The following is a 14,834-nucleotide window of genomic DNA, read 5'->3' as shown; positions in this document are numbered from 1 at the left end:
TTCTTTATGTTCATTATTTCCACCTGTGTCTCACCCCTGTATGTAATCTGTTTGATCTTCTCCTGTGTTTTTAAGTCCCTGTGTTCAGTTAGTTCATCGTACAGTATTCTAAGTTGTGCTTTGTTGTCACCCCATGGGCTTTCAAGTGATTGTTTGTAAATCTATGAGTTTGATAAATCCTGTGATCCTTTTGTCTTCCTGAGTGAGTCAAGGCATTACATCTACATTGATTTATCAACTTTTTAAGATCCTGCAGACGCTCTGATGATATGCACTTTGCAATGTAAATGTGGGTCAACAAATAACAACCCAGACAAAATGTGATCAAGCCTCTAGTCAAAGCTTTTTGGATAATAAATAATACAAATACCAGTGAACTAATTACCACAAACATTAGTAAATAGTGTGGCATGATTAAAGAATTCTTTCCCCTCATAAATTTTGCATCTGAAAAGGAAACTCAAATGCATTCTGTGCAATAAGGTCAGTCACAATAATGTCAATCAACAACAGAACTAGTGTTTCACTGTGTGTATATAAAAAATTATTTTAAGTCATTAAAGCATCTTGGAAAAATGTATCAGTTGTGATGCAAAATAAAAGGAAACATTTAAATCCCAGAACACCTCAAACTTTAGAGAAGTAGTGTAAATTGTAAATACTAAGTAAATCTTACTCTAGCTCAGAAATTTTGGACAAGAAAAGCATCTTAAAATCAATTTACATAAAGCCGAGTAGAACATATTGACTATCTTAAGCTATAAAACATACTTCAGGATCTGCTCACTAAACCCCCAAATCTGTACTGTGCTGGAGTCCTCTTTGAATTCAGTTCTTGAAGGCCTGGTGAAGAAGAAATATATATATTACATAATTACATAAATTACATAAACGTATACAGTAGAAGTCAGAATTATTAGCCCCCAGTTTATTTTTTCCCAATTTCTGTTTAATGGAAAGAAGATTTTTTTCAATACATTTCTAATCTAGAAAATCTAAATCTAAATCTATATCTACGATTTATTTTATCTTTGTCATGATGACAGTAAATAATATTTGACTAGATATTTTTTAAGACACTTCAATACAGCTTAAAGTGACATTAAAAGGCTTACCTAGGTTAATTAGGTTAATTAGGCAGGTTAGGGTAATTAGGCAAGTTATTGTGTAAATAGTCACACTGAACTTTTCTCCCCCTAGACTTTCGCAAGGTTGTGCGTCAAGTTTCACAGATCGCTGCGGTAAAAAGTTCAAGTTTGATGAACTCAGACCTGCGAAATCGCATCACTTGACTGCGCGAGACCAATCGAGGATCAAAATATGACCTCTCTGTACAGGAATTTAAAACATGGACCGATTGCTCACTTTTTTTAATGTCTAATAATCTTGTGCAATCCCGCCCCTTTCGCAGCGCCGTACTACAGAATTTCGCACACACAAACTCTAGTGTGACCGCAGATTTATAATGTTTTTTTCTGTGGACTATTGAAATAAAATATAGCTTAAAGGGGCTAATAATTTTTTACCTTAAAATAGTTTTTAAAAAATTAAAAACTGCTTTTGTTTAAGCCGAAATAAAACCAATAAGACTTTCTCCAGAAGAAAAAATATTATCAGACATACTGTGAAAATGTCCTAGCTCTGTTAAACATAATTTAGTAAATATTTAAAAAAGAAAAAAAATCAAAAGGAGGCTAAGAATTCTGACTTTAATTGTACATTAGCAACTATGGCCATATTTGCCATCAAGAAGTTGCATAACAGACTGAGAAGTTACAAAACACACCTTGAAATTTGCAGATCCATCACAACAGTATCACGGTGGACATCCTGTCTGTAGTTACTGATTTCCATCATCAAACTATCGTCATCATAGTATCTTTCAAACAAAACTATACGATCCACCTGTGTGAGAAGAGGTTTTAACAGTCACGCACTATATTATAACACCTTATTCACCTTGGCATAACTACAAATACAAAAAGAGATGAAACCTTTATTCTCTCTACTGTTAACTTAGTGAAGAATGCAGAGGAACATATGTGTTCGTATTTATCATAGTCTTCCCGGATCTCCTAAAATAGAGAGAGGCAAAGGCATAAAACACAAAAAGTTGTCCCTCATCCAAAAACAAAAAGCAATTAGGCAGAATTTTAAACAGTATTATAGTATGTTATTATGCAATGTTTATCATATAATTCTCTTAGGATTTTTTTCTGAGCAAACTTACTTTTGACAGCTCAATTGCTTGTCTCACATTATCCAGAAGGACGTCAGACCTCAACTTGACCTCGTATAAGTCTTGGTAGCAAATGAAAAAGACTTGAGAGTCTTCACTACAGTATTTCATCATCATGCACAAGAGCAATGCAGTTTCTAATGGCTGCAAAAAACAATTCAATATGTTTCATTTAGACTACTTTTATATCAAACTACATGTAAAATGTAACAGCAAAATAAATTCAAAAGACGTTCATATCCGACCTTCGCTGAAAGTTGATTCTCATCAAGGTTGTCGGTGATTTCAGGGGGTAAGCAGAATTCCTCATTGGTCCAGTTCTCGTCCATCCCACTCATGATATTAAAGATAAAGAGAGTGCGTCCAGGGAGAGGGGGGATGTTGTACTTGCAGGAGATCTGCACAGATTTCTCCAAAGCGCAGCAGTACTTCTTCAGAAGCTCCTGAGTGTACAGTCTCCGACTAGCAGCAACAAAAAAAAGTTAGTGGAGGACCAAACAATCCTAAAGCAACATTTAGAATGCAATTGACATCAAGAAAACATGCAAAAAAAGTGCACAAACATTTGTATTGCTGGCCAATAAAAAAGATTAAAAAAACATTTGTAAAGTATAGCACACTTACCATGAACTGCTAGCTTCAATTTTGATTTCAAATAATTTTTTAGGTTTTGTGTTGCCAATAAATATTGAAAACAATGAATTCCTCTGTTATATCTGTCTTATTCCTGTCTTTGTTTTAGATCCTGTCAACTTTAAAATATTTGTTAAGGATAGGGCATGGTTGATATTTTATTAATAACATTGATAAGCTCGGGACTTTTTTGCTCTATATTGATCTAAGAGCCAATCACACAGCAGAAATATGCAACAATGGGAATCTAAAAGTGTGTTGATATTAAATAATACCGAATTTTTGGCCACTGAAAATGTATTGAAAATATGTTATGCCATTTAATGGGCCCTCTATTTTTTGTGGCTTCAGTCATTCTTTGGCTACTCTTTTAAATCTGGAAGCATTAACAACTTATATCGAAATATATATTGTTATGGTTCAATATGGAAAATAATTATCAAGATTGCATTCTTGCCATATCACCTAGCTCTAGTTGAGGAGTTACACTTTAGATATGTTTTAAACCAACTTTGGGTCAAATATGGATAAACTCATCTGCTTAGGTAAAAGTTATTTTGACATCTTAGTTTCAGTTCCCACTATTAACTACTGTCCTTACAACCTGCCTATTAATACGATTTTAACTAGTGTTAGTATTTTCAAAGTATCATCTTATTCTACATCCTTATTTCCTAAAGAAATTAGTAGCTTATTGAGATAAAGGTCTTAGGTTCGTTAGCAAGAATTGTACCTTAAAACAAAGTGCGACCAAAACTATTTAAATGTTAAATCCAGAACCCAGAACAGGATTTGTCCATATTATACCCAAATTTTGGTTAAAACTTCCCAACATTTTTGCTACTAGTCAGTCTGTTTTAATACCAATGCAGCTATCCAGTTTTTTCCCCCTCAACAATGAAATTGTGACTTGGTGTAACCGAAGTATAAAATTATCTTAAAGGTGCAGTATGTGAGTTTAACACCCAGTTGAACTAGGTATTGCACACCTGGTCTAAAACACACGCAAGCGCAGGTTGCCTGATTGACAACATCAACAGAAGTGTGCCTACCTAGAGCCTAAAGGCTAATTTAAGGCTAATTTAAGTCGTGTGTAAATAAAAGCAACGGCACGTGATAGAAACCATATTTTCCGTATAGTTTTTGTTCTAACCAAAAGAACTGAAATTTATATTTTAGAAACGGCTTCTATTTCTTGCAGCTGAACAGCAGGATAGACTGATAATGTTTACCTCAAGTAAACCTCATGTGCTTTATTTAGTGTTAAATGCTAACAATGTGAGTTTGAATTAGGGCTGTGCAATTTGGAGAAAAAATCTAATTGTGATTTTTCTGACAGATATTGCGTTTGCGATTTGATTTGCAATTTAATTTTGTAGTCAAGCTTTAGGTCAATAATCTTCAAACCGTGGCAACAATTCTCCAACAGCTCTTAAAGATTATCTGTTTTGTTTGGTGTCTGTGACTTTGAAACCAAAGTATTCCCGTATTACAGATGTCCTGTTTTTCTTTGATATTAATTTGTCTATTAATGCTTCTGAAGCAACAGACGCCACTATCCTAATTGTCTGAGCTTTCCGGTTTGTTTTTTTGTTTAATTATTGTGGGCGCACCGCATAAGTCGAAACGTGAAGTGCACGAAAGTGCAATCACCCAATTGGCTAGTAAGACTATCACACACACAGATAAAAGTCACGCATTTGCTCTGGGCAGGAAAAATTAAATAATACATAAATATTTCATATCACAGCCTCTTGCGATTAGCTAATCGTAACATTTGAATTTGCGATTGCGATTCGATTAATCACACAGGCCTAGTGTGAATACCATTTTACATGACATTTATGGTCACACTACTGAAAGCAGCAGCAGATAGTTCACCTATTGAAAATAAAATAAACCGTTTGAAATTGAACTTTAGAACTAAACACATATCAGTGATTCAGCATGTACATTTAATAATGGTAAAGAGGGTTAATATGTATTAATTAGATCATAAACCTTATCATGCAAGTGCATATTTTCTTTGCGTCTGAATGGATGTTTTTTCATTTCTGTCGTGTTTCGTCTGGTGCAAACAGCCAAATTACCCATCACTACAAATCTCCTCATGTAGCGTGTTACTAGGACACGATGTTAAAATGTAACCTTCTCACCCAATGTTTACGCTCGTTATACTTATATTATTTGCTAATTTACAACCTCATGTGGAACTCTGAATCTGAGTCTCATTTCGGAGGCTGCTACTGTCCACAAGAGGTTGCATTTTGGTTGTGGTCAAACACTTTGAGAGCCTTTCTGACTGACTGAATGAATGAATGAATGAATGAATGAATGAATGAATTACTCAGCTTTCCTTCAAGGCAACGCAGGGTGCTGAAATATAATTGGCTAAACTGGCATTGGGCGGGTTAAAAAAACAAAAACAAAGACAGCCGTTCCAGCATGTAGCTCATATTTTCAAAGCATAATATCTGATCCTAGCATTGTTTTTCACATAAACAAAAATGTTCACTTACCATGTTTCTTAAATATCTGCAAACATATTATGTTTTTTTAATGCTTAATAACAGTTAAAAACTTACATAAAGCACCTTTAAACTATGGTAAAGTTTTTTTAAACAAAATATTGAGCAATACACACTTTGCTTTTATCATGAGACTGCGTTTGACGTTGAACAGGCGGTAGACAAAGGGCACACGCAATGTAACCCGCAGTTTCTTGCGTTCTGCTTTATCCCAGTCCAAGCAGTTTCGGTTGTATCGTCTGGTCTTTGGCAGTTTCTTTAGAATGTCTCGAATGATGTCCGTAGAGCTCTTCGTTTTTACCGCAGCTCCTCTGGCTGAAAGAGGGAAAACATGTCACTCAAACATCAAGAGCACATCTATAAAAATATAAAAAGTTTCTATGGAAATGTGCTGTTTCAATAATAAACAGTTTTGTAGATTAAAACACTTAAACCTAATGTACGAGTTAAATATACACAACTGTACAAAGGTTTGGGGTATCTGTTTTTTAATAATTTGTGTTAACCAAAAGATACATTAATATGATAAAAAAATAAAGGTGGAAATAGCTCGCTTTACATAGTTTAGGCCCTATTTTATTGATCTAGGTGCAAAGTCTAAAGAGCATGGCGCAATAGCATTAGCGTGTCTAAATCCACTTTTGCTATATTGAGGACAGAAAATATGCTTTGCGCCGTGGCACATGGTCTAACAGGATTGTGCTTATTCTCTTGATGAGTTACAGGTGTGTTTTGAGCATAATGTGCATTAAGCCAATCAGAGACTCGTCTTTTGCTATTTACATGGCAGACTTTGTAAGTGGAAAAACTGGACACTTCACTAACAAGAAAACTGTTAAACAGACCATCTGCAGAGTGAGTATAAAGAACAAGCCTCCTCCATTCGGCCTACTTACTTTCTCTTTCTCTCTTTTTTGGATAAGGAAATGGTGTTGTACGCACTTCACTGAAGACATCCATTAGACTGAATATTTAATTTAGTTTCTTAAGTGCAAAAATTTGTTTCAAAACAATTTCTAAATTCAGTTCTAATTTCCAGCAAACAAATACATGAACAATAATAACAATAGAGTTATATACAAACATGCGCTGGTCTAAAAATAGCAACACATTGCGGCAAACACGTCTTGCGCCTAATTGCACCGGGTGTATGATAGGGCCCTTTATGTCTGTAATGGACTGGTAAATTCACAGCAGCCATCATTACAGTCTTCAGTGTCCCATGATCCTGCAGAATTTTTCTCATAGCCTGATTTGATTCATTGTACATTTTATTTTATTGTCAACATTAAAAACAGTAGTTACTTAATATTTTTGTAGAAACTTTTTCTTTAACGCTTTGACAAGCATAGGCTTTAAAAACAGCATTTAATTGAACCAGAACCCTTCAGTAACATAAAAATAATACTAATACTAATACTACTACTAATAATAATATGTCTCTATTAATCCTTTTGATCAATTTAAAACATCCTTGCTGTGTACCATGAATGATCATGTATGTTTTACCTTAATAGATCAACATTATTTCATTAAAAAATCCTAGCATTTAACATGATTTTGACATGCAGGTCACTTTTCTGGAAAACTATAGTCATAACTAGACTTCAGGCCTTAAATCTGCACTCAACCTTAAGTATTTTTTATTTAATCCAATAAGCATTACTATTTTTAAGAATAAAAAAATGACCCAAGACAGCACTGATTAATTTAGACCCAAGTCAAACTTGACTTTAAACCCGACTCAATCAAAATGTAAACAGCTTTGACGTATGCACAGCCAGAAGCCCTGCACCAGTCTTGAAAAACTTTCATCTTGCTAACTGATGTCCTGCTGATTTGACCACTACCCATTAATTTAATTTATTTAGTTACATATTAATAATTACTTTTTATTACTGCCTCCCTAATTAATGCAAGTAAAACTGTATTGATAGTATAATCATGGATTTGCTAATGGTGTCTGCAACATTATTTTCCTAATCTCCAGCAAAGGGCTTCTGCACATAAAAAGTAATGCCCTCCATGAACACACAATGCAATAAAGCAATAGAACATATTCATTTTAAATAAAGCATGTATGAGGGTCTCAAAGTTTTGCACTCAGTTTTTACAGCTTGGGTTTTTGCATTCATCTGGACCCAACTCTTAAATTGAATGCCCTTTAAAATCAGGAACTTACCAAACTTAAAGAGCTCCAAAATGACTTTATAAGCAGACAGGAAGCGGAAGGGAAACTGCCTGCTCTGGATTACAGCATTCTGTAAGAAAAATTCAGACTCAAAAATGAAATAATACTGTATACACATACACGCACACTTTTCGGTGAGCAAAAGAATGAAAGAAATCTAGCTCACCTTCGAGGACAGTCTGTTAAGAATCTTAGAGTGATGTTTCTCGCTGATGCCCACAGTGATCATGTTCCTCAGGTTCCTGAGCATGGCCATAAAAGGAAGAGACTTCCCATCTGCAAATTAAAAACCTAAATAAGTAGACGTTCAAAAATAATGTCCGTTTCAGATGCAGTATGTCCCTCCTTCACACACCGATGAGTTTCTCCCAGGTGGCAGCTTTGTTTCCCTCCTGACTAACTTTGCGCTCCCATGTGTCAGGTTGCTTAAGTTTCATCTGCTTTCCGGCTCTCTCTCTGTCCCAGACCCCACTAAGACCACTGCGAGAGAACGCCTTCAGATCACTCGGGTATCTGCAGAATAAAAAAAAAATACATAAAAAAATAGAAAGTTGAAGATAGCAGTTAACCAATGTAAAACATATTAAAGTGTCCCCATTTTGCTTTTCTTAAGGTTTTTAATTTTGTTTTACACCCTCCTACGATACGTTTACACCCATCCACAGTGAGAAACACTTGCAAGTTCTTGTAATATACATTACTGCACAACCTTTATTCATACACTATCTTTAACAGTTAAGAATCCAGTCTCTCTACACTCCTCCACTCTGAAAATGTACTCTTCTCTGATTGGTCACATTCGCTCAGTCTGTTGTGATTGGTTACAAACAAACTGCAGATTACCACATCTGAATTTCAGCTACATATGCTTTGTGAGCACTTGCATAAACAGATGACATCAGTTTTACTTATCAGTTCTAGCCCTTAAACCCTGGTAGTGAATGCATGTGGATTTTCTATTGCAGAAAACAGACTGTACGCAAACATTATGAACTGCAGTAAGACTGGAATGAGCAAAAAACTAAATCTGAATCTGTTTTACACCTTTTACATACACAAACAGCTACAAAACAGACTTTACAAAAGCTATAATCTAAAAAGCATCATGGGTTCATTAAAATGTACACACAAATTGCAGAACTAACTTCTTTCCCAGAATGGCCATGACATGTTCTGCAGATTCCTTGATGTGAAGGCGCATTACCATCTTCTTGAGGCTGAATTCACTCTCTTTTTTATCTTTTTTAGTGTGCTTCTGGCTGTCCAACTACATCAGAACATACAGAAAAGTACCATAAGCTGTTATTAGGTCATTTTAACAATCATTTGTAACGTTGTAATGTAAAGTACTGTAATGTGTATTTATATAGCGCATTTATGGCAGTCATACCAGTGTGTTCGCTACATACCAGCAATTGGGGGACTGGTAAGACAGTGATAGACTTTATTCAGTGGATGGGGATGATTGGGAGGCCATGATGGGTAAGGGCAGATGGAGGGAATTTGGCCAGGACATTGTGGTTACACCTATACTCTTTACGAGATTTTTAAAGACCATAGAGAGTCAGGACCTCACTTCAACATCTCATCCGTATGACAGATATATTAGATGGAAGGCATTATATAATATCAGACAAATAAATCTAAACATAGGCGACACGGTGCTTTAGTGGTTAGCACTGTCGCCTCACAGCAAGAAGGTTGCTGGTTTGAGTCCCAAATTAAACTAATTAAACAATGAACTAATAAAACTAAAATGGCCGTAGTGTATGAGTGTGCCTATAAGAGTGTATGGGTGTTTCCCAGTACTGGGTTGCAGCTGGAAGGACATCAGCTGTGTAAAACATATGGTGGATAAGTTGGCGGTTCATTCCGCTATGGCGACCCTTGATGAATAAAGGGACTAAGGCAAAAAGAAAATGAATGAATGAATCTAAAGATGGCAAAGCTCACATATTTTCTTAGAATGGGCTCGTCGACTCTGAGCAGCTCACCCCACTTCTTCCACTCCTCGGGCGAGATATTCTAAAACAAAGAGTAGAAATCAACCATATTTTAATATTTACAAAGAAATAACGTGTTCAATATTTTATCTTGGATGTGTGCTTTTCTAAAGGCATAAAATACAGAGCATTTCACAAGTCAGCAGTATTAATATGGGACATCATCTTATTAAAAACAAATCAACCGTAAACCAAGCTTATGTAAATAAGATTTATTCAAATATATATTCTAAAAGGGTAAAATAACTAATAAATATTAATTTTGAATCATCCCAGACTTATGGAGCCACTGTAATGTGCATGTTTTAGTCTATAATATTAAAGATTGAGGGTTTTTTACATTACCTTTCCTTTCTTTTGGTTTTTGTTGTGTTTGCAGCGATGCTTTCGTGTATTGTATTTAGCCAGCTGATATTCGCTGAACTGCTTAAATTTATCCACAAGAGCTTTTTTCAGGCAAGAGGGTAAAGATTTACTGAAACACTGAAAGAGCAGGAAAAAAGCAAAACAACATTGAAATAATACCACACAAGAAAAATAAAGACCTTATTTGTAAATCTACAGTGCTAATATTCTTTGAAATACCTTGAAGAGCCAATATGATATATAATACCGTGTAAATATCATATGACAGGCGAACATACCATGCTATAGAGACGTGCCACTTCCAGCCAATCAGATGGCAGCTGCACAGCAGGACAAAAGTATCTTCTCAGGTGTTGTTTAGACGCAGGCAGATGAGCAGCCAACGCCAGCAGGTAGTTGGCTGTGATACGAATGTTCAGTTCCTGCCTAGTGTAGACTGCAACCTAAAACCAATGCAAATATAAAATCATTAGCATCAACTACAAAAATCACAACAAGCATACACTCACACACGCAAATGCACAAACCTTGAGGACAAACTCAGGATCTTCTGTGGTAATCTCGGTAGCTAGTTTCTTGATAATGCTCCACACACTCTTCTTGTTATCCCAGTCCTTCTGGCCTGGGGCACAGCCCTTCTGAATCAGCGAGCAGCACACCATATTCAACAGGTTGTTCTGAAGGATTTGCAAAAACAACAAAAACAACATCCATTATCTGGCAGAATAATGATTGAAGTAATTATTTATTATTATTATTTAAATTATTAAAAGGGTAGCATTGTGGCTCAGAGGTTAGCACTGTCTCCTCACAGCAAGAAGGTCACTGGTTCGAGTCCGGGCTTGGCAAGTTGGAATTTCTGTGTGGAGTTTGCATGTTCTCCCCATGTTCAGCATAAAAACATGCGATATAGGTGAATTGGATGAACTAAATTGGCCATAGTGTATGACTGTGTACTGGGTTGCGGTTGAAAGGGCATCTACTCTGCAAAACATATGCTGGAATAGTTGGCGGTTCGTTCCACAGTGGTGACCTCTGATTAATCAGAGACTAAGCCAAAGGAAAATAAATGAATGAATGAATGATTTAATTATTAAATTATTGTTATTATTATTTAATTATACAACAGGGTTGGGGTCAGTAAAGGTTTCCTTAAGTTATTTATTAGTAAACAGTATTTATTATTAAGCAGTTAAAATTAAAATGCGAGTGTGATAACCAAACATCTTTAGGTAATATATTTCAATTCACATTAGGTATTTTTATGATTGTCTTGATTTTTTTTCTCTTTATTACAATTTTATTTAATATTTCCCCTAAAATATTCATTGGGGTGTGCTAATTATGAAATTATTTTGCTAAATTACTTCCAGATTTGGCTTTTTATAACTGAATAATCTAAAGTATGTGCACAAATATCCTATTGTAAAGTATCCTGTAAAATATATGTTCATTTAAAACAGATCTGTGAGGAATTTACTCGTTTATAGTGGGCACTGTATATACACGTTTGACATTTTTTTTTTTGTAAAATCACCTGGCAAAGTCTTCCGTCACTGTTTTGCATTGTCAACATCTTTATTCAATCTGACATAATTGTGAAAAACACCTACGATTCAACATTTATAATTGTGCTGAGTGTCTAATCACCAAAACATAGACACACATCAAGCTAAAGAATAAATGTGTTCATTCAGCTCACCTTCCGGTCCTTCAGTTCAGCAAGTTTCTCCTCTTTGCTTACTTCAAGATCTCCAAACTCCTCACGAAGGGCCACAGTCTGCTCCCCCACTCCATCTACATCCATATCCAAAACAGCCGCTTCAGACGACAGCATCTGGTCATCCCCATCCAAGCTTTCCTGTGAAGACATCCTGAGGGCATCCTGCAAAGTAAGACGTAATAAAATTAAGAGGATTTGCATACAAGCAATGCATCAGTTAGTTCATGTAGAACCAATTTTTTAAACAATTAAAGATTTAACACATGACTAGCTCTCCATTGGACAAACAAAGAAAGACATTTTTAAAGGGCACCTATTTTACCCCTTGTACAAGATGTAAGATAAGCCTTTGGTGTCTTCAGAATGTCTCTGTTAAGTTTCAGCTTAAAATACCCATTAGATTATTTATTATAGCCTGCAGATTCTGCCTATTTTGGTGTCTGAATACGTTGTAGCTGTTTTTGTAGCCTGTGGCTTTAAATTCAAATGAGCTGCTTTTCCCCACACACCATTCCCACATGCGTGTCTGCTTCTAATCATGCGTTATGTCGGTCAGTGATAGAGACAGACTCGTATGAAGCTGAAATTCATCTCATTAGTCAAAAATACCAAGTAAGTTTATTTCGTTTATTCAAGCCTTTCTGAAATGATGAGTCTCCCACAAATGCTGAACAAACATGCTCTATTGTAAATACATTTTTAAATGTGCCTGTTCAACAATTCTGTGGGCAGAGGAAAAAAAGCACTACCCTGTCACGTTGCGGTGGGCCTCAAAATCACTGGGATTTGGGTCCTATTTTAATTCCGTGATTGAATTATAAAAATGAGACTTGTTGAGTTTATATTACTCAAATTTTACAGTGGGCACACTATACATAGAGACAGTTCTATCCAAACAGCTTACAAAAGTTGATTTTCATCATAGGTGCCCTTTAAACAATAGTTTCAAAGATTGTTTCTGTGTTTTGCTTTGAAAAAAAAATATCATATATTTATTTAGGGAAAACTTAAAAGAGTTTTGCGAAGAAAAGAATAAGTTTTTGAAGAATCCTTATATATTTACACATGTGTCTATGAATATAAGTATCAATATACAGGTGTGAATTTCTATATTTCTTGCTGTACGTATATTACATATATCATAGTTGTATTATATATGCAATGCTCAGCATATATAAGTACACCCCTCACAAATCTCTCTTTTAAATTCATATTTTTTAAAGTAAGCTATACGATATTATATTTGTGCATATACATTAGATCAGTCAGTACTGAAGCCAAATCTGGAGCTTATCTAACTAACCTACGATAAATAAAGATAAACGATAAATAACCTACGATCACAGTCCAAAAACTAGTAAACCCAAATGTATATGCTATAGAATTATATTAAATGCAATTTTTTAAAGGAGGCAAAATCAAGAGGAGCAAAAAAGTAAAACTTTAGTGTGAATTTTGTAGGTTGTAATTTTTTATGTAAAATTCAGCATGAATTTAATTGTATTATCTTTCAATGTCTAAATATGTTAAGTGATTAAAACATTATTTTAATGAATATATCTGTTTAATAAATCGGTTTTGTTTAAATGCACCTAAATACATTGCCTATATTCACTGAGAAATGGATAAAAATATTCAGTTTTAAAATGAGGTGTACTCAATTATGCTAAGCACTATATATTCCAATTTTGTTTATTATAATTACTATTTTTGTTTTTTATTCTTTTGTTAGTTACGCTTCCTAAAATCAATAAAGACAGTGCTGAAATATTCGCAAACAATTTTACAAATCACCATGGAAGAAATCACTTTATACCTGTTTGGGCTCCTCTCTATTTCCCAGCAGGCCTTCGGTTGATAAAAGTATGCCTTCCTCTTCTCTCTTTTCATGTGAGCTCACTTTATCCTCTGCTGAAGTTGACGGATAGGAGCAGATATTTGGGATGATGCTGGCTGTGGACATTTTAGAGCAATAAAGTAGAGGATTCTGGGAGCAGGTGGAGGTGAGAGAGGATGAGGCTGGAAGGTGGAGTCGGGGCTCTATCAGAAGGGTGTTTTTGGTGCTCAGCAGGGACGAATCAGAGGAGATAGAGCTCATCGTTGTGGAGGACAGAAGGGACGAGGAAGACCTGGTTAAGGACAGGCTGGTTGGCTGGAGAGCTGGACATGCTGAGGAGATGTGGGTCTGACTGGCCCAGGATGGAGCTGCATACTGATGGTGAGACAATGCTGAGGCTGCTTGAGCCAAAATGCGGTTTTCCAGCCGGGGACTGTGGCAAATTTGCTGTAGTCTGATGTCCGTATTTACCTTCAGATCGGACTGAAGGAGAGCCGGAGCCTTCATGACTGCTTAGCTGAAGAAGGCAGAAACATGGAGTAGGAATGTGTGCTTCAAAGGGAAATTATTTACATTTATTTACATAGACTGCATACATAAATAAAGGGTCTCCTTTAATGTTCCAAATAACTTTTGTGAAAAATGAAATGTCTGGCTAACTACAATAAACATCACGTGTCACATTTCCTCAAAGTGATTGTTTTAGATGAGTGTTGAGTGTGATTATTTACAGTATTGAAATGACTTCTTCATAAAGTAGGGGATTACTTTTAATTTTTAGGTTTAATTACAGTTACTTTAAATATACTTGCCTAAAATATGGTGCATGAATCAACAGCTCTATATAAATCAGAGTAAATATATATTTGTTATACAAATATATTGGCAGAATAACTAAAGAAGGTTAAATTTGTCAGATGATCACTAATTTTTAAGAAACAATGAATTGAGAAAGAAATTAAATGTTAATATGAAATATTCAGTATAAAATATGATTTCATTAGTACTTTAAAAAACTTTAAGTTTTGATACATATGTTTAACATTCCTTGTTACTTTTTTAAGCTAAAAGTCCCCCTGAAATTAAAAATGAATAAATAAATAAATACAATACAATACAAGATATATGGACAGCATTCAATATAAGATATATGAGCATTTTTAGCCCCCTATGTATGTTTATAGTCAGATATTTTACTTTAAAGGCAATGAAAATAATCTGTCCTTTGCCAAAAAATTAACTTTACTAAATATGCACACAGAAGTATAAAAAATGGCTGATTTGAGAAGAACTCTAGGGGGTTTTGCATTTAAA

At 35.1% G+C, this 14,834-nt stretch overlaps 2 protein-coding genes across 2 annotated transcripts in view; one reads left to right on the top strand and one right to left on the bottom strand.

Moving 5' to 3' along the window:
* Positions 1-14,834, top strand: part of mbl2 (mannose binding lectin 2) — a 199,369-nt gene that overhangs the window by 172,940 nt on the left and 11,595 nt on the right. The gene's annotated exons all lie outside the window — the stretch shown is intronic.
* tep1 (telomerase-associated protein 1) overlaps positions 1-14,834 on the bottom strand; it is a 50,506-nt gene that overhangs the window by 33,862 nt on the left and 1,810 nt on the right. Inside the window, exons 2-17 of the mRNA XM_009298675.5 lie at positions 13,500-14,037; positions 11,663-11,845; positions 10,488-10,637; positions 10,239-10,403; positions 9,940-10,077; positions 9,545-9,616; positions 8,737-8,858; positions 7,947-8,104; positions 7,758-7,867; positions 7,583-7,661; positions 5,517-5,715; positions 2,485-2,701; positions 2,231-2,383; positions 1,995-2,075; positions 1,787-1,905; positions 772-843 (exon numbers count right to left, since the gene is read on the bottom strand). Coding sequence (XP_009296950.2) covers positions 772-843; positions 1,787-1,905; positions 1,995-2,075; positions 2,231-2,383; positions 2,485-2,701; positions 5,517-5,715; positions 7,583-7,661; positions 7,758-7,867; positions 7,947-8,104; positions 8,737-8,858; positions 9,545-9,616; positions 9,940-10,077; positions 10,239-10,403; positions 10,488-10,637; positions 11,663-11,845; positions 13,500-14,027 — 2,546 coding nt within the window. The 5' untranslated portion in view covers positions 14,028-14,037. The remainder of the gene's footprint in view (positions 1-771; positions 844-1,786; positions 1,906-1,994; positions 2,076-2,230; positions 2,384-2,484; positions 2,702-5,516; positions 5,716-7,582; positions 7,662-7,757; positions 7,868-7,946; positions 8,105-8,736; positions 8,859-9,544; positions 9,617-9,939; positions 10,078-10,238; positions 10,404-10,487; positions 10,638-11,662; positions 11,846-13,499; positions 14,038-14,834) is intronic.

The sequence above is a fragment of the Danio rerio genome, chromosome 2 (genome assembly GCF_049306965.1).
Source record: "Danio rerio strain Tuebingen ecotype United States chromosome 2, GRCz12tu, whole genome shotgun sequence".
NCBI lineage: Eukaryota > Metazoa > Chordata > Actinopteri > Cypriniformes > Danionidae > Danio > Danio rerio.
The sequence above is the reverse complement of the archived record's forward strand: the minus strand, read 5'-3'. Positions and strand labels throughout refer to the sequence as shown.